The sequence below is a fragment of the Artemia sp. Qi Xiang Cuo genome, chromosome 4 (genome assembly GCF_049724085.1).
Source record: "Artemia sp. Qi Xiang Cuo chromosome 4, ASM4972408v1, whole genome shotgun sequence".
In the NCBI taxonomy this organism is placed as follows: Eukaryota; Metazoa; Arthropoda; class Branchiopoda; order Anostraca; family Artemiidae; genus Artemia; species Artemia sp. Qi Xiang Cuo.
In genome coordinates, this window is record NC_142797.1 from 64,200,036 (window position 1) to 64,226,666 (window position 26,631).

A 26,631-nucleotide genomic window follows, 5' to 3' on the forward strand; every position below is an offset into this window, starting at 1 on the left:
GGATGGCTTATTGGAATGGAATTTAAAAGTTCTAGAGCTCTTTTTATGTGCCAAAAAAAATAGACGGGCAAATAGGTACCTGCCCACGCTCTTTTTTTCCCCAAAGTCTCCCGATCAAAATTTTGAGATAGCTATTTTGTTCAGCGTGGTCGAAAATATTATAACTATATCTTTTAGGATGAGTTTATCCTTCGAAGCCCCAAGGAGGAGGGCTCAAAGCTATGAACTTTACCCAATGTTAACATATAGTATTGCTTATTGGGACCCGGCTCAATGGTAACCAAAACTCTAGAAAACGGTATTATGATACAAATAGATACATCAAAAGAATTGGATGTTAATGCTGATTTCAAATATATAAGCTTCATCAAGTTTAATCCAACCCGTCAAAAGTTACGCACCTGAGAAAATTTGGATGATTTTCGAAAAAAGGGGGACAGACCCCCTAAAAGTTATAGAACCTTAATGAAAATCACACCATCATATTCCGCGTATCAGAGAACCCTACTGTAGAGGTTTCAAGCCCCTATCTACAAAAATGTGGAATTTTGCATTATTTGCCAGAAGAAAGATCACGGGTGAGCGTTTATTTATTTTTTTATTTTTTTCCAGGGGTGATCATATCGACCCAGTGGTCCTAGAATATCGTGGGAGGGCTCATTGGAATGGAAATCAAAAGTTTTGGTGCCCTTTTTAAGTGACAAAAAAAAATGGAGGGTAACTAGGCCCCCTCTCACGTTCATTGTTTTCCCTAAGTCACCTGATCAAAATTTGTAGATAACCATTTTATTCAATATGTTAGAAAATATTAAAAGTATGTCTTTTAGGATGACTTAATCCTCCGAAGTTCCCGGGAGAAGGGTTGAAAGTTATGAACTTTACCTAATGTTAACATATCGTATTGGTTATTGGGAAGTATACAGTACAGACGTTTTCAGGGGAGATTTTTCCTGGTAGTGAGGGGGGGGGAGGTCGGGCAGGGACTTACGCAGGGAGGGGGGCCTCCGGGCCCGGGCCCTCCCGAAATGTCACGATTTTTTTCATTTTTCCATAATTTTCTGATTTTTCTCACAGAATAATGGGTTTGAAGGGTTTGCCCCCCCCCCCCGAAACAAATTGCCCCCCGAAAAAACTTCCTGCGTACGTGCCTGGGGTCAGAGTTCATGTAGGAGGATATTTCTATGAAGGAAGTTTCCATTGGGGAAGGAACATTGTCATGAAGGGGATGCCGGAATTCCCAGCATTATTTAAAAAAAGATCAGAAATTAAATATAAAAAAAAAAGTTTTTCAATTGCAACAGCAGCAACATAAAAACTTTAAACGAACAGAAAATATTACATATATGATTGGGTTCACCCCTAGTCAATGCCTCACTCTTTAAGCCAGAGATTTTTTAGTACTTTCATAAGAACTATTTATTCTAATTAACGGCCTTTGTGATTAAGCGGTCATTTTTACAGAATTGGAACAAAATTCGAACTTTAGCTTAAAGAGCAAGTTATTGACTAGGGGCGAAATCTCTAATATGAGAATTTAATATCTGTAAATATAGAAGCTCGTTATATAAGTTATTTCACAAGTTATTTAAATTTATTACTAATAAATACGTTTGTAAACAAAATTGAACAACTTTTAAAAAATCCGTTTTACTAAACAAAAGTAAAATTAATATGCAAATTTTGTTTTAATTAGATCAAAACATGCATTTATTCAAAAACTTTCAAAAATTAAATAAAAAAAAACAAGTTTTTTTAACTGAAAGTAAGAAGCAACATTAAACCTTAAACCGAACAGAAATTATTCCGTATATGAAACGGGCTGTCCCCTCCTCAACGCCTCGCTCTTTATGCTACAGATTTTTATTGTTTAAAAAAATAGATTTGTGAGAAAGAGTCAAACTTTAGCGTAAAGAGCGAGGCGTTGAGGAGGGGAAAGCCCCTTTCATATACGGAATAATTTCTGTTTTACGGACATATACGGAAAAAACTTGTTTTTTTTATTTAATTGAAGAGTAAAGATAGATGCTGCTGATGTTAGTTAAATATCGAATTTGAAAGTTGCCTTGAAAGATGGCAAACGACGTTTCAATATATATCAAGGAGGCACACTTGTGCCTCTATAAAGAGGCGACCCACCACAATGTTAAGCGATTTCAGGTCCTAGAGGTCGCAGAGAGACGGCGGTAATCGCATTTTGTAGCCCAAGCTCAAACTAAGAAACTTGCAAAATTTCATCCTCTTCCGACTTTATCTTCATGGGGTAAACTGGGCCGGAAGTTTGGACCCTCCCACCACAGCCCCCCTTTAACGTTGTCCGATTGGGCTGAAATTTAGAGGTTAAGCTTTCCTAGGGCCCGGGAGCTTATCCTCGAAATTTCAGCTCAATCCGATCACTCCAAAATTTGGTTTTCAAAAAAACAAATATAGCCACTTAAAATTCATCATCATTTCTTTTCTTTTTTTCTTAGCCACGCCTACAGGCCACAGTTGGCAACGGATCCGGTTGAATGAGGACTCATTCGAAGCAGAATTCGACCTGTTAGGGCCTTTTGATATTTTCAGACCGAAAAAATTATCCCCCGAATTTACATTTACGAAAAACCTTAGTTTTTTTCAAATAATACAGATAAACAGGTTAGACATGCTATGTTATGAAAATATCCTGCGCGTCAATTTTCATAACAAAGCATGTCTAACCTGTTTATGTGTATTATTTGAAAAAAAAACTACGTTTTCTAAAGAGTTAAAGAGGCTGAGTTACAAGGTCAACCCTTAAAACGTATAGGGATTAGGAGGCATAGTTGGGGGGGCTGTTAAAGAGGCTGAGTCACAAGTTCGAACCTTAAAACGTACAGGGATTAGGAGGCACCCTGTACGACGTGATTTGAGTATTCAGGAATTAAAAGTCTTAACACAAGAATGTTCAAGAGCAGGGGGTTTGGGGGCGGCAGCCCCCAACTTCAACTCCTGACACGATCAGCTAACAGTTAGTCAAGCAATAATAAGTAATAAACTGTACAAAAACGTGCAGAAATTATTTGAAAAAAACTACGTTTTCTAAAGAGTTAAAGAGGCTGAGTTACAAGGTCGAACCTTAAAACGTACAGGGATTAGGAGGCACAGTTGGGGGGCTGCCGCCCCCAAACCCCGCTTTCGCAGCCTTTAAATAAAAAAAAAAATTTGAACTGAAAGTAAGGAGCGACATTAAATCTTAAAACGAACAGAAATTATTCCGTATATGAAAGAGGCTGTGCCCTCCTCAACGCCTCGCTCTTTACGCTAAAGTTTTTATTGTTTAAAAAAAGAGTTGTGAGAAAGTCAAACTTTAGCGTAAAGAGCGAGGCGTTAAGGAGGGCACAGCCTCTTTCATATACGGAATAATTTCTGTTCGTTTTAAGATTTAATGTCGCTCCTTACTTTCAGTTAAAATTTTTTTTTTTTATTTAAAGGCTGCGAAAGCGGGGGTTTGGGGGGCGGCAGTCCCCCAACTGTGCCTCCTAATCCCTGTACGTTTTAAGGTTCGACCTTGTAACTCAGCCTCTTTAACTCTTTAGAAAACGTAGTTTTTTTCAAATAATTTCAACTGTGCCTCCTAATCCCTGTACGTTTTAAGGTTCGACCTTGTAACTCAGCCTCTTTAACTCTTTAGAAAACGTAGTTTTTTTCAAATAATAACAATCTAGAAGATGTGAATATTATCTTAGTTGTGAACAAAAAAAAACCTGTCTTACGACTGTGAAAAAATTGTCGTGACGCATCTGGGGAGTCTGAAGCTAGTCTTCGAAACTTTACAATCAAGGTAAAAATTAGGGTGAAAAACTTTGTCATCCCGTCCGAAAGGCATTAAATCATCTGTTACCGGCCTATCAATTCATCTTATTTATATAAGTTTTAAAAGTACTTACATATTGTAAAGAAGATATACTTATTATACACCAATATGAACCTGTTTATCCCAGGTGCTAATGTAAACTGTATCTCCCGTGACTGAAAAAAAAAATCTATATGAATTAGCTCTGTAAGATTGTTGCACGTCCGAGGAGGTAACGTGAGGATATCTGGTGACTGGGTGAATTTATATTTACTGTGACGTTGGGTAGTAACCATTTGACAATATCGCAAGCAGGGGCGTAATTTGATATTGGGTAGGGGGGGCAACTGCCCCTCCCAGATCTTGGTTCCCCACGAGACCCAGTTTGCCTCCGCCCCCCTGCTGAAATTATAGTTTCTTTGAAATTTTGTTAAAACTAAGATAAACCTGCATAATTCAAACATCCACAGAAACGGGTCAGTTTTCTTTAGTATATCTTTACCTTTTATGGTATTATACGGCTCATTTTTCAGTTTTCGCTGTCATTTTCACTTGATGTAGGGAAATTGGCCCCGACTTTGTCCCACCAGGATGTTAGCCAAATTGTGCCACTGATCACAAGTTTCATTATTTAATTTACCAATAGAATGATATGCTGTAGTTGCACGCTGCAACTTTTTTTTTTGTTTTTGTAATTTCCCAACAAAATATTTGTTGTGTTTACCTTTTTTCAACCAACTTTAGAAAAAATATTTATAAAAAGAAAATTCATGCTAATATTTGAACGGGTCGGGTGTTTAGAGGGGCCAGCTTCATCATTTTCGGGGTGTTTTCTGTTTGTTTTTCATTTAAACATCGATCTTTGCTTTCAAATGAAAAAAGTTGCGTTTTAGTTTAGCGTTTTGCATTTTTAATATGGTTTGAAGATAATTTTCCTTTTAATTAAGAGGAAATTTTTCAAACCTCTATTTTTCATACGCTAAATTTTTCATACACTGGTACTATATGCCTTAAGAATTTATAACTAACGAAACTCCCCATTTTCGAAGAATGGTACTAGTGATAAACTAAATATTTTTAGTTTGAAAAATTTGTTTTTGCAATTTCGCAACAAAAATTTGTGTCACCATGGACCAAACTTTTGTTTAAAAAATCTATTCGTCATGTAAAATTATTAAAACATATGTTCTACAAATTTACTAAATACACAAAATAGATTTGTAAATTTAGAGTTAACTTTGCAATATATAAATTATTCCTGGAAATAACAAATAATAAGAAAAACCTGGTGAAATTATACAATTTATTGACGAACAATATGTTGTCAATTTTTTATGTTTTTTTTTGTTTTTTTTTAGTTTTCAGTGTATATTTTTCGGGTTTTTATAGCCTATATTTTTTTGAAATAAGAATTAAAATTCTTTTTATTTGCAAAAATTACTCACAAAAACGGCAACTGGCTGAAATTGTTTCAGGTTTTCAGTTTTGTGGGTTTTTTGTTGTTGTTATTTTTAGTTTCCAGTGTAGCCTATATTTCTCGAGTTTTTGTTACCTATATTTTTTTAAAACAGAAATTCAAATTCTTTTTACTTAAAAAAAAAAACTCATAAAACTGTCAATAAGCTGAAACTTTTTCACGTTTTTAATTTTGTTGTGTTTTTTTTTTTAGATTTCAGTGTATATTTTTCGGGTTTCTGTAGCTTATGTTTTATCTAAATAAAATTCAAGGTCTTCTTGTTAAAAATAAAAAAGAAAGAAAACTCACTAAACTGGCAACAGGCTGAAACAGTTTCAGGTTTTCAATTTTATGTATGTGTCTTTTTTTAGTTTTCAGTGCATATTTTTTTGGGCTATGTGGTCTGTATTTTTTCTAAATAAAAATTCAAATTCTTTTTATTTAAAAACAAAAACTCACAAAACCGGCAACAGGCTGAACAGTTTCAGGTTTTCAATTTTATCTCTGTTTTTTTTTTTAGTTTTCAGTGTATATTTTTAGGGTTTTGTGGCCTATATTTTTTCCTAAATAAAAATTCAAATGTCATGATACTGAATATACAAAAACAAAAAGACAAACATAGTGAACAGTTTTTAAGTCAATTCAATGTTAAATTCACACAAGATAAAAAAAAAAGTTAAGACACAATTATACTTATACCTTAGAACTATAATATTTTCTTAAAACAGGAACAAAGCTTTCTTCATAGCTCGCATGTCACAAAATGTTGGCTGTACTTGGGGAATAAGCGCTGCCGTTTGGCAAGGGAGTCTAGGTCTGAGGGAATGATAAAAGAGGAAAGTTTTTTTGGCAAATAGGGTGGCTCAAAAGGGATAATCCAAACGTTTTGCAGAGATTTTGACGACACGGTGATCAGACAAGGTTTCAAGCTGGAAATCTTGAAGTAGCCCATGAAAATAAACCTTAGGCCCCCTAAATGCAATCACTAAGGCTCTAAAGTAAGTCCTTTCCAGCGATTAAGACCCTTAGGATGTCAAATTGAAGTGCCGTTCCGGGCAACAGTACTCTAGAGACGGGCGGTACTCTTCCCCTTCCGGACTTCATGTTTGAAGTCCTGAGGTCCTTCTTTTTAACATGGTTTTGGCTTGTTTTTCCCATCGAAGATCAGAAGGACATCGATGACAGTATTTTAGTAGGAGACAAAAACCTTCATTTAAATAATCTAAGCCTTTCAATTAAATATGTTGCTTGTCTAAGCAGTTGTTGAGCTTTATTTATACTCTCTTCAACCACTTCTGCAGAATAAGTATCTGAACCCTTTTTAGCAACACCAGTTACCACCATTACCGTAAAGCCAGACGTGGTTTTGGAAGCAGTGAGAAAACTGATTGATGAAGAAAATGGAAGTGAAGTGGCTACAAATGGCAATAGCCATCAAACAGAGTGGTGTTTCATCGACAGTAAGCATTGTTTTATTTTTATTGTCTGGGCTTGTGGCAGAATAGGCTGTTCAATCTCAACCTAACTTTAATAAAGATAACAGCTTATGTCTTAATTAATATTTTTGAGGGTCTGAGACCAATATGATTTCTATGGGAAGGGGGAGATAGAAGGGTCTTATTTTATTGTCGCTACAGTATCTACCAAAAAGTGATTTTTGGATCTCTGCCAAACTACGTCAGAAATAATAGTTAATGTCTTAGTTTTGTATTTTCTCATAATTGACATCAATTGGTTTCTGCAGGGGAGGAAAAAGAGTGGTCTCTAAATTCTTGCCAGAAAAACACTTACCAGAAATTGATGTTAGATCCCAACCAAATTTTGTGAGAACTAAGAAACATCGTTCGTTGTTTATTATACGAGTATTTATTTATTATCAGAGAGATGTTTGTGTATTTACTTGTTTAATTTGCTCGTAAAATTTGTTTATTTGTATTTTCACTCTAGAAAAAGCATAGAGAAGATTATCATGTATCCAAAACCTTTCATGTTAACAAAAACCTCGGATGCTGCTTTCTGGGGTTGACTCTCCTCTTTCTCTTTGTTTGAGTGCATTTTAATTACGTCCAGTTTTCTTTTAGATTTGCGTAGATTTGTTGACCAAAAATTCATCTTAACTTTCTTCTGCGATTCTTTCCCGGCAGTCACCAAAACCCTTATAAATCAAAATCTATTGCTTAAAAGTTTCAACTTAACACCCTTAACCATTGCTGATTTGTTCCAGATATACTCTTGTGACAACCTGGATAGACATAGTGTCTTTTGATATCCCCCATAGTATACCCTGAAACTATCAACTTAATACCCTTAGCCGTTCCTTAGATAGTGCATATATGCGCTTTGGACAGCCTGGATGCACATAATGACTTTTGATTTATTTCAACATCCTCCTCTATTTTTCCTGAAAGTTTCAGCTAAATTCCCTCAGCTGTTTCGGAGGTATTTTGGATACGCCCTTTGGGCAACCTGAATGCGCACGTTTTGTTTTCATTTTGTTAAACATCTCCATTCTATGAAAGTTTCAACATTATACCTTTTGCTGTTCCTCAAATATTGCAGATAGGCCTTTTTGACCGTCTGGATGCACATTGTATATTTTGATTTAGTTCAATATCCCCATCAATATTCCCTAAAAGTTTCAACGTCATACACTTAGTTATTCGTGGGATATCGTGGATACGCCGTTTTGATAACCTGTATGTACCAATTGTCTTTTTATTTACTTCAACCTCCCTTACAACATGTCAGGGGCGAATCTAGAGCAAAATCTTGGGGAGGAGGGCAATGTAACAAGTGTGCCAATGAGCAAAATCTTGGGGGGGGATGGGACAAAGGTGCCATTAATTGACCAAATTGACAAATTTATTCTTAAAAAAAGTGAAAAAAGAGGGAAAGAGGGTGCCAGAAAAAAACTTGGGGGGAGGCGCCCCCGGACCCCTGGATCCATCAGTGCAACATGTCCTGAAAATTTCAACGTAATTACCATGCTGTTTCATAGAGATCCCTCTTTTGACAATTTAGGATAACGTAATTTCTTCTGATTCTGTTCAACATTCCCTGGAAGTTTCACCTTAATACCCATAGCCGTTTCTACCACCTAGGATCAAACATCCTCACTTCCAAATAATAAGAACTAAAAATGTAAACAATGGTCAACTTGAATAACTTATAGCCCTTACTCTATGGGCTCTCGGGGTCATTTCATTCTTCGAGGCACACCTATTAGATCTTTCAACTATTGTGAACAAAATGGCTATCTAAAAAATTTTATTAGAAGTCTTTGAAGGTTGAGGGGGGAGCGGGTAGCAAAGAAGTGTATGGAAGGAGGACTGGCTGCCCTCCAATAACCCTCGACTCTAGAAAAAGGTACTTTAACTTCCAGTTTCCTGTCGAACGAGCCCCATGTGAAGTTTGTACGATCATTCTTTCCAGTCGCAGTGGCCTAGGCAAAAGAAAAAAAAAATAATACATTGAAGTACTGTTGCACTGCTGATACCGCTGCATTTACTGGACGATTTTAGAATTCATATTATTTTATTTTTTACTTTGTGTTTCTTAATGCGATTGCTACTTAAAAATAGTCTTTTTTTTAATAGCAGAGGTAAGGATTGGCGAGTCCTTGCATTTTGATCTTGGGCAGATAAAGTAGTTTTTTTTTGTTTTTTTTTAAGATTTGCTTCTGAGATATTTCCTAAGAAGAAATGAGTTGTAAGGAAGGGTTGCTGCCCACTCTACTCTCTTTACCTACTCCCGCTTGCTCGAGCTATTGGTTTCTATTTTCAAACAGTTCGTGGTAACGAACGGTAAGCAAAGAGTGACCCGGCTCAATAGTAACCGAAACTCTAAAAAAAAGGAATTTTGATATCAATAGATGCATAAAAAAATCAAATTTTTATGCCGATTTCAAATATATAAGTTTAGTGTACCCATCATAAGCCACGCGCCTGAGAAAATTTGCTTTATTTCGAATAAAGGGGGAAACACCACCTAAAAGTCAAAGAACCTTAATGAAAATCTAGGTATCAGATTCAGCGTATCAGAGAACCCCACTGTAGAGGTTTCAAGCTCCTATCTGCAAAAATGTGGACTTTTGTATTTTTTGCCAGAAGAAAGATCACGGATACGTGTTTGTTTGTTTGTTTGTTTTTTTCCCCAGGGGTGATCGTATCGACCTAGTGGTACTAGAATATTGTGGGAGGGCTCATTCGAGTGTAAATTTAAAGTTCTAGTGCCCTTTTTAAGTGACCAAAAAATGGGGGGCAACTAGGCCCCCTCCCACGCTCTTTTTTTTCCAAAGTCACCTGGGCAAAATTTTGAGATAGGAATTTTGTTCAGCATGGTCAGAAAATATAATAACCATTTATTTAAGAATGATTTAATCCCCCCACTAACCTCGGGGGAAGGGCTGCAAATTAGGAACTTTGCCCAATTTTTACATATAGTATTGGTTACTGGGAAGTATACAGGCGTCTTCAGGTTGAATTTTTCCTGGTAGTGGGGGGATGGGTGGATCGATGGTTACGAGGGAGGATCTTTATGGGGAAGGGGTATTGCTATGAAGGGGGCGCCGGATTTCCCAACATTATTTAAAAAATGATCAGAAATTAAATAATAAAAAAAAAAAATAGTTTTCAACTGAAAAACTTTTCAACTGAAAACTTTTCAACATCAAAACTTAAAACGAACAAAAACTATTACGTCTTTGATTGGGTCCCCCCGCTAGTCAATGCCTCGATCTGAAGTTTTTTTTTAGTACTTTCATAAGAGCTATTTAGTATTTTAATTAACGGCATGTTTGGTTAAGGGGTCATTCTTAAAGAATTGGAAAAAATATGAACTTTAGCGTAAAGAGTAAGGTATTGACTAGGGGGCGAACCCACCCCCTAATATACGTAATCAAAATATGCGAATATAGAAGTTCGTTACGTAAGTTAATTTGTAAGTTACATACATTTATTACTAATAAAAACGTTCGGAAATGAAATGAAACAAATTTCGAGAAAGCCATTTAGCCAAAAAAAAGTGAAATTAATATGCAAATTTTGTTTTAATTATTGATCTACGGTGAGCCAAAATCAAAACCTCCATTAATTAAAAACGTTCAGAAATGAAATAAAAAAAAACAAGTTTTTTTTTAACTGAAAGAAAGGAGGGACATTAAAACTTAAAACGAGCAGAAATTACTCCGTATATAAAAGGGGCTGTCCCCTCTTCAACACCTTGCTCTTTACGCAAAATTTTTTTATTATTTAAAAAAATAGAGTTGTGAGAATGAGTCAAACTTTAGCGTAAAGAGTGAGACGTTGAGGAGGGGACAACCCCTTTCACACACGAAATAATTTCTGTCCATTTTAAGTTTTAATGTCGCTCCTTACTTTCAGTTAAAAAAAACTTGCTTTTTATTTAGTTTTTAATAAAATAAAAGACAACACAACTGTCAAAACCTCTAAGAAAGGAAATTAACCGAACGCTATATTTTCCTGTATATTTTCCTCTCTATATTTTTCCTGTTCTGATTCTAAAACACTCCAAAGCATCTGCATATTTAAAGTTCTTTAACCAACTTAACTCTAACTCATCTGGGAATTTGTCACTGGAAACTAAGCTATTCCGTCTTGTTTTCTTGAGAAAATAAACGTTAAGGTGGGTGACAACGACAGGAAAGCTGTAAAGCGTTATAGAAACCGAATTACAAGAAAATGAAAGTTATTTAAATAAAGTGAGGTCAGCTTAGGCTATGGTGTCCTATAAAAAGCGGTGCCGTTATATAGCAGCCGTAACGTAGCGTTGAGAATGTTCTGTTCACCAGAACATTGCCAATTGAACCATCAGAGTATGTTTCCTAGAGAACGTCAGTGTCACCGTAACGTCAAATAGCGGTGCGGTTAGTTGCAAGACGGCCGTCATAGTGGTGATAAATAGCTGTGGGACGTTTTTCACGTGCAACGGTGACCATTCTATTTAAAACGATGAGTAATTTTGTCAAAAATCATGAAGCGTTATACAATGTCAAATCCAAGAAAGCACAGACAAGCCCAAATGAATCAAAATTTATGGAACAATGTCGAGATAACACTTCAAAAATAATGTGTGTATAGTACTAAAATTAGAACACTCTCCTCCAAACGATTTTTTTCGTCTTTTCATGACCCCTAACCATCTAAATAAACTAATAATGCTATGTCCAAATCGTCCATTTTTCACCAGTGCACGACTCACCGCTCGAGCAAGTACTGATTGACAAAGACTGCATACGATCGCCATTTTCTAGGTTTACCGTTGATTAAAACTCTGTTTAAATAAAAATAGGTACTTTTGCACTATCTAGTACCCACCGCTATAACTCTATCAAGGAAACGAGAGACAAAACCCGCCAAACGGGTATTTACAATTAATTGCAATAGAGAAATGGAATGCAAAGCGTAGTTTTCAATGCGTTTACGATATTTAAAATGTTGTTTTTTTTTGGGGGGGGGGGGGTCTAGGGGGGAGGGAAGGTACCTAGGTTAGGTTAGGTTTTTGGCGAAAATCGAGTAAGAAAGAAAGGAGTATACGTGAAGTGCTTTCTATTTTTTCAGACGAAGGCACTTTAAATTAAAAGAAACACTTTTCATCAGCAGCTAAACCATAAATAGTATAAAAAAAGTTTAAATAGTTAAAAAAATTTAATTAGTTTAAGAAACTATAAAATAAGGATCCCTGTCCAAAGAAATCCACCAATATTTATGTAGGGACAGAATAGTTCAAAGCAGTTGTATATTTAAGTCGCAAATCAAGTTTAATTCGATCGCATCTTGGAATTTGTCATCAGGAAACTAAGCTGTTTTATCTTAATTTCTTGCGAAAAAAAAAATATGATGGGTGATAACAACAGGTAAGTTGAAAAGCGTTATCGAAATGGAATTGTAAAAAAATGAAAGTATCTAAATTAATTGGGGTCATCTAAGATACTGTTTAAAGTAGAATATAATTTTCAATTACTTTTGCTCTCCAATTACTTTTGAATCTTAAAATGCAACTAGAACTTTCAATTTCTAATCAAATAACCCTCCTCCGAAGTTTATATAACCACCCTTCTATAAAAACCTTATATACCCCCGGGGCATAACTTACAACACTTGCCCTCGTGCTCTGGAGCGTTTTGTCTATTTTGTCAATCTTTAGTCTATTTTGAACAAAATTGCAATCAGATGCATGGAGGTAAAGAGGGCAGGGGGAGGCTATGTCTCCCCTGGTCCCTTTTTACTCTTAAGAAAGAGAATTAGAACTTTCAGTTTCCAATGGAAAGATCCCCCTACGAAGTTATTACGACCGCCCCTTCCATGAAAACCTTAGGCGCCTCCGGGGCATATCTTACAACTCTTGCCTCCAGGTTCTGGGGGGGGGTAGTATAAACCCCGGAGTTTTTGTTGTATGATCTTCGGTTTATTTTGAACAAAATGAACGATTGAATCTCAGAAATTCAATCGGATGCATTTAGGGAAAAGAGGATGTGTGTGCGGGGGGAGCTAGTTGCCATCCGATCACTTTTGACTCTTAAAAAAGGAACTGGAACTTTCAGTTGCTAATCATTCGAACCCCCCCCCCCCAAAAGCTTATACGCCCACCTCTTCCACAAATACCTTATATTCCCCCGGAGCATAGCTTACAACCCTTCCCCCCGGATTCGGGGGGTTATGTTGATCCCAAAGTTTTATTATCTGATCGTTGGACTATTTCAAACCAAACGACTATCTCAAATTTTGATCCGATGCATTTGGGTAAAAGAGAGCTTGGGGGGGGGGGTAGATGCCCTCCAATAACTTTTGACTCTTAAAAAGGGAACTAGAACCTTTAATTTCCGATCAAAGGAGTCCCGTCTGAAATTTTTACGACCACTCCTTGCATAAAAACTTTATATACCCCCGGTGCATAACTTACAACGCTTGCTCCCCGGATCGGGGGGGGGGGGGGGTTATGTCGACCCCAGAGTTTTGTTATCGGAACTTTGAACTATTTTGAACAAAATTTTTTATCTGATCGTTGGACTATTTTGAACAAAATGACTGTTTCAAATTTTGATCCAATGCATTCGGGGAAAAGAGAGCTTTCGAAGGCGGGGGTGGTGGGGTAGATGCCCTCCGATAACTTTTGACTACGATAACGTCCGATCCACAAAATGACTATCTCAGGAATTCGATCGGACGCATTTTGGGAAAAGAGGGTGTGCGGGGGTTAGGAACTTTTTGCCATCTGATGACTTTTAACTCTCAAAAAGGGAACTTTAACTTTTAATTTCTAATCATTGTAGCACCCCTCGGAACTTTATACGACCCTTCCATAAAACCTTATATGCCCCCGGGGTGTATCTTACAGCCCTTCCCTTCAGATTCTGGGGAGCTTTTTTGATCCCAAAGTTTTGTTATCTGATTGTTGGATTATTTCGAACAAAATGACTATCTCCAAATTTTGATTAGATGTATTTGGGGAAAAAAGACTTTGGGGGGCTAGTGCCCTCCGATCATTTTTGCTCTTAATTAGGGTACTAGAACTTATAATTTTCAATTGAATGAGCCTCTTCTGAAGTTTATATGACCATACCTTCCATAAAAAACCATATATGCCACTAGGGCATAGCTTATGACACTTGTAAATACATTCTAAGACCACACTTATACATGACAAATGAAACTCAGAGAGGAAAGAAAATAACAAAATGAAAAATAAAATAAAAAAAGGTGAAAAAACGAGGATTTTGTCAGCCAGTGGTAAACCATGAAGAAGAAGAAATAAGCAAATATTTCGACAAGGACCTCCGCCAAGTCGTCCTCAGTGCTAAACAAAAAAGAAAGAAAAGAAAAAGAAACCAACGAAAATCGAACCTTTCAAAGTTTACTTGACAACGACAGAACAGAAACTAAATAAGAACCAGGTTGGAATCAATGAAAAAGAAATCTACCAAGATGATTGAGCAATAATCCTTCATTTTGCTATAGCTTTAGCTGGCCTACAAATTCGTTCATCATTTGATGTGCAAATAGGTTCTTTCAAGGTATACCGGGCGAAAATATTGATTGAGTCTTCAAAATTAAACTATCATAAATTGGGCTTAATGAAATATCTCCAGTATTTCTATTTATTGCTAAATTTTGGTTTATGTATTTTTTTTTTATTTCAATTATCTCTTTAAGAATTTGTGGTAAGCCATTTATAGTAGATATTCAGGTTGCCTCGTCAAGAATAACCAGATGGGTCATATTTTTGAAAATATGCAGGGCCAATGCCGAATCAAAGTTGTCATTGTTATTTTTCAATCTCAGGGACTTATCTATTGAAATTTTGTATTCATGCAAATTTTCACCTAGTTGTTGATTGGTCCTACCAATGTAAAATTTCCCACATGAACACGAGAATCTGTAGACACCACTACCTAGTACATGGCCAGTTTTATCCTTTCCTGAGTTGAAAAAATGTTCAACTTTTTGTTCAGTTTAGAAAGAAAAAGAGAGATTGTTTTTTTTGTTTTTTTTTCTAAGTTTATCGCCAAGTTTCGGGATGTATGGTAAAGTGATGAAAGTTTTTTCTCAATTGCCGGGGTAACTGAATCAAGGGGGTCGGGCTCCCTCTTTTGTTGTTTTATCTTTTTTAATCATCTGTAGATGATATTTTCAATAAGTTTGATTTTTAATAAGTTTCAATATATTTTTAATAAGATTTTTAATAAGATTTTTAATTGATTTTTAATAATTTTTAATATTTTCATAAGATGATATTTTCAATAAGTTTATCTTTTTTAATCGTCTATCTATTATATTTTCAATGAGTTTGATTGGGTAACCATTGCAAAAAAGAATATCCTTGACATAGTTTAATTTAGAATTTATATGATTACGGGAACAGATTTTTAAAACTATGTCGACTAAAGAGATTATTACCGCTCTTTTCACAGAAGGAGGGTTATGCGAACAGAAATGTAGATTTCGATCATTATGGGTCGGCTTTCTGTATATAGAAAATTCAAGGCTAGGAACAGTTTTTATAATCAAACATCCAAGAAAGGCAGCTTACCTGAATCTTCGAGTTCCATTGTGAACTGGAGATTCGAATCAAAAGAGTTCAAATGTGCCAAAAAAATCTCTTAGAGAGCCTTGTCCATGTTCCCAAACAGAAAGGATATTATCAACGAAACTAAACCAGATAGAGTTCTTTAAGTGAAAACTATTCAAAGCAGATTGTTCTATGAAATCCATGTAAAATTTTGCCAAATAAGGAGACAAGACAGTGCCCATGGATAGGCCCATGATTTGAATGAAATTTTTTTTCGGAATTTAAAATACGAGTAGAACTTGTTGCAAAGACGAACGAGGGTCATTATTGTATCAATTTCCAAAGCTTTGTAATCCGACCAAGCTGAATTTTCCTCTGATTTTCTTTGTAAGGCCTGCTCCCATTTATGGACATCGTAAGAAGTGTACATGGAAACTGCATCAAAACTAGATAAGATAGTTTTTTTTTTGTACTTTGATTTTTTAACTTCTCAACAAGATATATGGATATAATCTTTTTATAAAAGATTTCTGTGTGCTTACAAGAGGCTTAAAAATGGTGGCTAAGAATTTCCTACACCCGTAGCTGGAGAACTATAACATGCTACAATAGGACGTAGCGGAATATTTTTCTTATAGATTTTGGGCAGACCATAAAACTCTGGGGCTGAACATACTTTGGGGTAAAAGAGTTTCTACATTTGAGGGGTAACTAGTCTATTCTCTTTTAAACATCCTAATTCTTTTCTCAATTGCTGTGTGTATTTATCCGTGGGATCAATTTTTATTTCTTTGTAAATATTGTTATCCATTAAAAGGGCGTTAGCTTTTATTTCATAATCTGCAGAATTCATAATTACAACTGTGTTTCCCTTGTCCTCTCTCGTAATCACTGTGTTTTTGTATATTTTCAAGTTTCGGTTGATTTTAATTTCTTCCTTTGATTGAGTTGAAAGTGACAAAGATGGCCTATAATCAAGAATACTCTTTACAATTTCACCTCTGAGTAGGTCTGGATTTTCAACTTCACCATGAGAGCTAGAAATGGCATATTCCACACCCGTAATAATTTCTGACGTATTTACGTGTTTGAGGCATTACAAATCTAGTTCCTTTTGAAAGAATACTTAGCTCCTTGGATGTAAAAACCTTAGAGGATAGATTTTCCAAAGGAGGGCCAAGACAAAATCTAGGAAGGAAAATCCGTGTTTGTTGAAATTCCAGTTTTGACAATTTTTCCGATAAACGAGTTTTTGCTAAATGGAATATGTGTCAGAAAGACTGACAAATATGATTTGCATGTTTTTTAACGCAATTTAAAAATCTAAAATTTTAAATTTTCAATGCTCCCCGTAAGCTTGACGTAAATGCATTCTAAGATCACACTGGCTATAGCATACATGACAAATGAAACTCAGAGAGGAAAGAAAGTAACAAAATGAAAAATAAAATAAAAAAAGGTGAATAATCGAGGATCTTGTGTGCCATTGGTGAAACATGAAGAAGAAGAACAAAAAAAGTATTTCGACAAGGACCTCTGCTAAGTCATCCTCAGTGATAAACAAACAAGATAGGACAAAAAAAGAAACCAACGAAAATAAAACCTTTCGAAGTTTACTTAACAACGACAGAATAGAAACTAAATAAGAACCAGGTTGGAATCAATGAAAAAGAAAACTACCAAGATGATTGAGCAATAATCCTTTGTTTTGCTATAGCTTTAGCTGGCCTACAAATTCGTTCATCATTTGATGTGCAAATAGGTTTTTTCAAGTTATACCGGGCGAAAGTATGGATTGAGTCCTTCAAAATTAAACTGTCATAAATTAGGCTTAATGAAATATCTCCAGTATCTCTGTCTGTTTGCTGAATTTCAGTTTATGTATTTTTTTTTATCTCAATTACCTCTTTAAAAAGTTGTGGTAGGCCATTTACAGTAGATATTAAGGTTACCTCGTCAAAAAGAACCAGATGGGTCGAATTTTCGAAAATATGCAGGGCCAAAGCCGAATCAAATTTGTCATTGTCATTTTTTCAATGTCAGGGACTTATCTATTGAAATTTTGTGTTCATGCAAATTTTCCCATTGTTGTTGATGGGTCCTACGTATCCAAAATTTCCCAAGTGAACACGGGACTCTATAGACACCACAGCCCAGTATAGGGTCGGTTTTATCTTTTCCTGAGTTCAAAAACTGTTCTACTTTTTGTTCAGTTTTGAAAGAAACAGAGAGATTATGTTTTTTGCCAAAAATCATATATTGTTTCCAACAAATGATCTGAACATTAATATCAAACCAAAGATACATCATATTTAACAACTTTCGCTGTTCTTTACTATAATGGACTTGACCAATCTTGTTATTGAACGGGTCATTTGATAATTAAAGACGGAAAAAAACTAAGACGTAATAAATTACGACGGAATAAAAGCTACTGCGATTCTTATCAGAATGGTTGAAACTTTCGAAATCGTGCTTGTTGACCCATCTTTAGAATGTCCCGTAAAAACGTGACTTGGCCAAAGAATTAAATAGGGAAAGTGGAAATTTCAAGAAGAAAAAATTTTCCACAGCAGATTCCAACTTCAAAGTTTGTCAAGTACACATTTTAAGCTTCTTACTTTTGAAAATTGATTGCATAATTAGCGCTGAAAACGAATATCAGATAATAGGCTTGTGGTATTTTGTATATCGGGCATAGTGATTTTTAAAATAAAAAGATAATAACTATTAAATTTAAAACTAACTAATTATCACATATTAGAAGTGTAATTCATGCTTCCCTTCTCTTCCCCACTCCCTCACTATACTCCCTATGCTTTAATCCTTTCTCGGAATAAATACTTGAAAGAATGTAAGATTGTTAATTGGCTTTAGATAATTAAATTTGTTTTGCACTTTCGTGTTGCAAGTCAAGGGCAATTTGTACCCTATTGCCCTTGGACCACGGTGGGACCAATGCATTTTTGACTTGAACAATTTCAGTTCATGGTGTGTGCGTTATTACACCCCCTTCCAATTTTCTGGGAATGACATCTCAGCATATTCTTTAAAAAAAATACCAATGTTCAATTTAAAAGTTTTGCGTCAGCTTTCTTTGTGTTTGAATGAAATACCAGTCAAAAGCAGAGGTTTTGACAAAAATTGTTCTTTTAGAATAGCTACATTAAATTGAAAGTCACGAATGTATTTATTCTAAGATTTTTTTTTCTTTCCTGGAATCCCAGTTGATGTTTTGACAACCAAAAATCACACAGTTCAAAATGCATATTATTTTCATTAAACTGCTAATGACGCCCAAGCATATTAGAGGGTTTGAGTGGAGGGAGAGTAACCCCAATATCATTTGTGATAGCTCTTATTTATAAATTTTGATTAATCCTGTTTTTTTTTTTTTTTTTTTTTTGATGCTATGGCAAATATAACACACTGCTTGAAGCGTAAACTGTTTTCAGAAAAATGCAGTAGCTCTGTTCTGTAGAGAATTTTGAGCAGCGATAGCCCCACTATTATTTGTGGTAAATAATGTTCGTTTTAAGTATGACCGGTGTCTTTATTTTAGAATTCATCAACTCACAGTAGCAATATCTGTTATCTTTGTTTTTACTATTTGTTTTAATCAATAGAAGTTAACCATAAGAGTTTTAAATGCTACTGTGTATGGAGAATACATTAGACCAATTTCATAGCTTGCCAAACAATTTTTTAGTATTGCTGCCCACCCAGACGGAAATAAAATAGTATTGCCCCCTCCCCGTATCATTGCCAGCCTCCCTCTTTACATTCTCCCAGGAAGCTCCCATTTTCTTTAAATCTTTCTTCATGACATCCTCCCACCCCAACTGCGGACGACCTACTTTCTGTTTAGCCCTAAACGGTTTGCCAAAAAGGACAATCTTCGGCAATCTGTGACCCTTCATCTGCAGAGCATGCCCTAGCCATCTCAACCTTTCTCTCATTATAGCCCTAGAAAGTGGGATTGATCTACACTTCTGGTACAGCCTAGGCTACTGTCTGAAATACGGTCAGTCAGCCGGGTACCCAGAACAATCCGCAGGCAATTTCTCTGGGAAATATCTAGTAAATTTTCATCCGCTTTTCGGTGCGCCCTTACTTCAAAACCATATTTGACCATTGCCATTATTGAAGCTTCCAATATTCTAATCTTGGTTTGCAGAGTTATTTTCCTAGTCTTCGAAACTTTTTCAACTACTAAAAGAAACCCTGAATCGTGGGTGTTCTACTTTTAACATTTTCACTGCTCCAACCGTCCCTCTAATAATACTACCAAGGTGAGTGAAGCTGTCCACCTGATCAATCTCTTTGTTACTCAACGTCACCTTTTCGTCATCACTTATTCCTAGCCTTAGCGAATTAGTCTTTTTAACATTAATTTTCAAACCTATTCAAGCGCCCTGAACTCGCAAAACCTCTAAAAGCTCGTTCAGTTTGCTCATACTGTCATCTAGGATGCTTAAATCATCAGCATAATCTAAGTCCATGAAAGTTTTCCCTCCCCATTTGATTCTGTGTACTCCCATTGCCTTTCCTGTGCTCGTTAAGACAAAGTCTATTAAAATCGTCTGTGTAAAGGGGAATAGAACACGATCCTGCTTAATTCGTGATCTAATACGAAACCAGCTGCTAATCTCATTTCCTACCTTAACTGCAGCAGTGTTCTTCTCGTACATACGACTAATCACTTTAATGTATTTGTCTGGTATACCATACAAGCATATGATTTTGCAATATTTTGCAGGATATGTGAATCTAATGGAGAGGGTAAAGGGTGAAGCTCTCAATAAAGTAGGCTAAGGAGGGAAATGTGAAGTGATGTTTGCCTCAGGCTTTTCCTTACCATGAGTTCTTAGTAGTACTTAGTAGTAATGAAAGGCACTATAGTGAACAATTGTAATATTGACTTTTTTCCATGACCTTGAGCTCCTGAACATCTATAAAACGACTATCTTAGTTTGTCTTCGCTTTTTGTTGAATATAATATTATTATAATTAATAGAATATAATATAATTAATAGTTTTTTTAGATGACTTATTCATACACTCTATAAAATTTCTAGCTGCAATGATGAATATTTCTGAGTCCAGCCAAACCTCCCATGTTGCTTGCTTAATCCTCACGATTCTCATGAAAAAGATTTAGGTTATTAATAACAAACATAAAAAAGGACCCTATACACTACCCTGGGGAACACCAGTTTGGAGTTGAAAACTTCGGAAGTAAATTTTGTTGCAGGAGCAACACTTTTTTATTATTATTATTATTTCTTCCAAAAGACCTCCTTTCCCTCTCAATTTCGCTCCATGAGATTGAATAAAAAAAGAAATGTTTCGAAGGAAAGTAAGGAGGAGACTTAAAACGAGCAAAAATGAACACAAATAAGAAGTAAACATGAATTAAAAGTAAAAGTAAAGAAGTAAGCCAGTGAAGTAAAAGTGAAGCAAAATGAAGTAAAGTAAAGTGATGTAAAATGAAGTAAAAGAAGTAAACTTGAGACGAACAGAAATGACAGTGAATAATATAGTTAATCTTCATTAAACCTTCTAGGTTTTTGCATATAGTGTGGGTGGGGGGGGGGTGATTTATGTGTGAACGAGCTGGTTTTATCAGCTTAAAAATTTCCTTGTAAGGCTTCAGCCCCCCCCCCTGCAAAGATTCTCAGAACCTCTGCCCTAATAGTTGGTGCGCAACGATCCACTAATCAATGAATCCTTAATTGAACCAAGCTGGTGAAATGGATTAGGCAAAAAATTGTTTATTAAAAGAAAAGTTCATAAAAAAAATTGTTTATAAAAATTTGTTAATTGTTTGTGAAAAAATGTTTATTATGCATGGAAGCAATAAATTTAAAGGGATAAGTGCGACACTGTGCGATATTTTGACCGCTTAATTGTGGAGGTTATAAAAATAGTATTTTGATAGTTTTAAATCTAATCGTTGTCTCAAATTTTTTTACTCCATTGTATTTTGGCCTTGTTCGGACAAAATTGTTGTTTTACGCTACAAAATGTCACTTTTCTGTGGCATGATCTCTTTTGTCATTGAAAAAGAACGCTTAAACTTTAAATTTCCGGTTAAATTAGTCCTTTTACGATATTCTACGATCATCGGCTTGATATCCCCTGGTGAAAAAAAGAAATAACAGACAAACAAATCAACACGCATCCAATACCAACTTTCTCGAAAGCAAAGCTAAACTTTGAGTTTTCGCACATTGACCTTAAACCTACGGAGTAGGGTTTCGCCATATCCTTCGCGATAGTTGGGTATGCTGAATACGACGGGGAAGTTTCTCAGGCTCATAACTTTTGATCTGTAACTCTTTCCATTAATTGTGCATCTCTGGGATCACCATAAAAGTTCTATCCTTTTTAATGTATAAGAAATTCTTTCTTAAAGAGTATTGGTAACTATTACCAAGACTCTCTCTTTACTTAAAGTGTGTTACCATAATCATTTTGATTACCTTCATTGATTACATAAGTAACCGATCTACTTCACTGGTTGCATAAGTTAGCGATTAGTCAGGAATTGAAAGTTGATTTTACAGCATTTTTCAGTATCGTATGAAACATGATCTTCCAAACTGATTATACCAATATAATAAAGCAATGTTGACATCCAAGTTGCCCAGGGAGGAAAACTCAAACTAAGAAAAGACGACATCATTGCTTATACGCTTTTAAGTCAGCTATTAGATAGTAATTGCCTTTTTGCATGCTAAGAATATATAATGACAAAATTACTTATCTAGAAAAGCCTGTGCATAACTCTGATGGAATCATAAAGAAGTCTTCCAAGCAGTTCGTGATAATGAACTGTGTGTCAGGAGCAATCCGTACCAATAGTAGCCGAAACTCCTAAAAAAGTAACTTTGGTAAAAATATATACACCAAACGAATCTGCTCTCTTGTAAGAGTCTTTTAATTGGAGGCAAAACACCGATTTTTGTGCCACGGCTTTCGATGCTGATTGTATGTGTATTTAATGAGGCGAATTCAAGTATGACAGTTTATTTTGGCTATGATTTAAACTTTTTAAAATATGTGAAATTAATAAAATGCCAAAGATCGTCCTTGTCAGCCAACCATCTAGGGCCAAATGAAAACGAGGTTGTACCCGAATAGGGTGGGAGAAGGTCGTGCTGTTATTTCTGTTCATTTGAAGACTACCTTATTCTTCGTGATTTCTGCTTGTTTCAGGTTCAATCCCTCGTGCTATTTGATTTATGCTTGTTTTAATCTCATTCGAATAAGCTCTTTCTTTTAAATGATATATTTTGATTAATTCGTGTCCCTGTTCATGGGCTTGCACTTACCATGTCGCTTCTGGATGTATATTTAGATCCTTTTTGAAAATTTTGTTGGATGTTAGCTTTAAAAGATGCCATTTGAGACCACTGGGTTTCTGAGGGGCACAAGAGTCCAAGTAGGGTGTCTGGTGGCCTTTTGATCGTTTTGTCACTTGAACAGGATATTAGATCCCTGAAAATGAAAATTATTGAGCCCTCTCCCAACTTTCTACTATCATATGTAGTATATGATGAGGCCACAAAAACACGACAGGCGTATTGCTCTTTACTAAGCCTATACTACTCCTTAGACTGTAACTACAAGTTCCCTATTAAAGACAACCAAAGCTGTAATAGACCAGGATGCCATAGAGACATGATTAATTCGCCATTGGCTACTTGGACTCCGTCATGTTTCGACACCACAAAATGGCTTGAAGCTATTGTGACTGTGTTGCAGGGAGAAACCCTCACTCTCTGGCTATTTCACTGTCAAGTGAGAGAAGAAAGTCATGGGGAGTATTCACTTTTTTGGAGGGTGGATCAAGATATGTTGCAACACTGACTTGGGTGACTTCTAAACCTTGAATGTATTTTCTCCAGGAGCCTCTATCGAAATTCATCAGTAGTTTTTAGTTTTTGCCACAGTCTTCAGGAACTAGATGATGTCTCAATATCTCTAATTAGGGTAGAACTTCTGAGATGAAAGGACACCTCGATGAGAGAGCTAGGTGATGACCTTCAAAAATGGTGAAAGAACCGTGTCAAATTTGAAATAACAACCCGCTTACTATCAGTGAGCAGGGTTCAAGTTTACCGAGGAACGTAAACGCACTTGTTGCTCACTTTTGAGGTCTTGTAAGTTGCACAAAATTATACGAAGTAAATTCTGATTTAGTGGTCACATTAAGTTTTCGTTTTGTTGTACAGACAATATAGGTTCTGAACTCGTGTATTCCTCTAGTTCAAGTTTTCAGTGTGATCTTGAATCATCTATTCATCTTGTTCTTGGTGGGATTTCCAGAAGTCTTTGAAGTTTGTTAATGTTTACACTGAATGATTTTTGAAACAGAAAATGCTGCAGAATATTTTTTTTACGAAAAGTGGCTATTTCTTAGTAAATTAAAGAAGGAAAACCTGAAGTATGGCCTAGATGCATTAATGTATGTTCCAAAAGTATTGTTTAAACTTCGGAGTAAAAAATACGCGTATGCTTAATTGAGAATTCCTTGGTATTACCATAGTGTCACATATGGATTTTTGCTGTTTTTTTTTAATAAGTAAATTTTATGAGTTAAACATGAGCTCTACTCATGCCGGAGCTGTACAAGCATGGGACACTTTCGATAAATGATCTTCTTTTTCTACTAGACAACGGTACTTTCTGTAACATATTTTTGGCCATTTGATGTTGAAAAAAGACGAAAATAGCCCGAAATTTCCTAATGTGGTTTTAATGTTGATATTTACGTTTCAGTATCGATATGTGATTTTTATTGCAATGCATTGATGTGGATATCATATATGGTATAGTGTTGATTGGGGGTTCTCTATAGAACCATAATCTCACTTCTGACTTTTTGCTCTTTGTTTGGAATAAGCGAATTTAATTTGTTTAAGATTTTAGTTTTAGCGGTAGGCCTATAGCTATCGTTCTATTGAAATATCATACCTTTTATCAATATTTTCTTTTCTTTGTGGATCAATCGCTAGAAACGAAGAAATAAGGAATTCTTTGTCCCAGAGGGAAATTGGCATCTAAGAGACAGTCTTCGCTTTTAGAAATGAAAGAAAATAATCATGATGCCATTATATTATTTGATACCAGCTACAGAAATTTACCTATCAACGATAGAAAAAAAAAAAATTAGGCAATATATTAACATACATATATTTTGTTTATTCAACATTATAAATTATTGAATAATTTTAGAGCAGATGAAGGACATTTTCTCCAAGAAACACCCGAATGTACATTTTTCACTGTGACTGGAGGAAATGTTTTCGTAGAAAATTTTATTAAAAGGAAAAAAGAAGAATGGATCTTCTGTCCTAGTTCTAGCAGAGAGTTTAAGTTATATAGAAGTATTAATTAAATTATAAAACTACCCACACTCATTTTCCTGACTGTATAATTGTTCTTGATACGACTTCTATTCTTTCCAGAAAATTTTATTGTTATGTAAGATAACTTTTGGACTTGGTATTTTTGAAATGCCGAAAAATAACAGAACTGGTCCCTGGAATTCTTAGTTGTCTTATAGAAAATGTTATGTAGCCTTATTTGTTATGTTGAAGTAGATAACCTCAATAATTAAATTAGTTAGATTTCAATAAGAACTATCTGTGCTTTGTTTTCTGGTTGTCTGGCTGTTCTTGTTACGACTTTTGGTTTTTACAAAAGGTATTGTTTTTGCCTTTCATTTTTTTAAACACGTCTTTCCAGAAAATTTTATTGTTGTTTTTCAATGTTTTTAAGAGAGTTTCAGGACTTAGCAATTTTAAAATGCAGAAAATAGTAAAACTGTTCCCCAGAATTATTAGTTGCTTATAGAAAATGTTTATAGAATTTTTATAGAAATGAGAGTTTATAGAAATGTTTATAAAATGTTTATATGTTTATACATAATTAAATGTTTGTAGAAAATTTTATGTAGCCTTATATTTAGGGGTGCCAACTGAAAGGGGCAGTGGGCTCCCTAGATTTTAAAAACACTTTTGGTATTCTCATTGAAGAAATAGAAAAAATACAAAATTGCCTCCCCTGAATTTTGAAAAATACGTTTGAATCTACCCCCCCCCCTATATTTTCATGAATTGGCCCTACTGCTTATTTGCTATGTTGAAATAAATAAAAGTAGTAATTAAGTAAGATAGGTGTCATTAAAAACTCTATGCTCTATTTAAACACTACCCTATAATTCACGAATTTAACTTAGTTTTAATTATTTTCGATTATATATTGTTTTTCTTTGTTGTTACATTAGGTCTCTAAAAAAAAATATTTACTTAACTGTTCTCAAACGCCTTCTGATAATTTTGAATTCAAATTATCTTTAAATTATATTTTTTAAATTAAAATTGTATTTTCTGTATTATAATATATTTTTCTCTAAAAATAGAATTTTTATTTTATATATTTATATTTATTATTTTCATTTTATTTTTTTATATTTATTTTATATATTTTTAGCTTGTACTGCAGAACGATGTTTTCGTGTTGACGTTGCCCAAGAACATCTACATTACATAGGTGACATCACATCGGACGATATTGTCATTCTAGAAGACAAGCAAGAGTATAGACGAGACAGTGAAGACTTGGATTCTGTCGATAATATTGTGTCATCTGACAGTATAGACAGTAATATTTCAACCGTTCCACTTGATGTTCCAATGTAAGTTACGGAGCCCTCCCTCTTTTTGGAAATCTTACTATCTAACACTACTTCCACTACTGCTGATAACTCATATATGGGTATTTATAATCGTTTAAAGTTATATTGCCACTCTTTACTTTCATATGAAAATAGCTTGTTTTTTTATTCAAACTAGGTTCGTTTTGGTATCATACTCAGAGTTATCCTAAGTTACTAAAGACTGGCCGCCTCCTCTGCACGCTCTCTTCACAATAAAGCTAAATATTTTTATAACAACACGCAATGGGCATTTTCCACAGTGGTGAGCTGACTGAGCTGTCTTCCCCAACACCGATTTGTATGTTTAACCAAAATATGTTCCTCCAAATGAAGGAAGATCAAGAATTAAATTCTCCTTGTTTGTCTTAAGCACCTCCCACTAAGAGCTTGAAAATAAGGAATAAAATTCTATTTCTCGATGCTTTAAGTACCCCTTGTCTCTATAAAAGGCATCCACAGACCCCAAAACTCCAAATCTCCTAATAGCGATTGCACAACTTTGAAATACTCATTATAGTCGTTAATTCAATATTTAACGGTTCATGGTTAGTATTTAACGGTTTACTTCTTTAATATATATATATATATATTTCGTCAATTTTAAACGTA

General features: G+C 35.1%; 1 protein-coding gene across 1 annotated transcript in view; it reads left to right on the forward strand.

Moving 5' to 3' along the window:
* LOC148953327 (eye-specific diacylglycerol kinase-like) overlaps positions 1–26,631 on the forward strand; it is a 152,505-nt gene that overhangs the window by 82,094 nt on the left and 43,780 nt on the right. The window contains exons 8-9 of the mRNA XM_089087926.1: positions 6,593–6,727; positions 25,797–26,001. Coding sequence (XP_088944052.1) covers positions 6,593–6,727; positions 25,797–26,001 — 340 coding nt within the window. The remainder of the gene's footprint in view (positions 1–6,592; positions 6,728–25,796; positions 26,002–26,631) is intronic.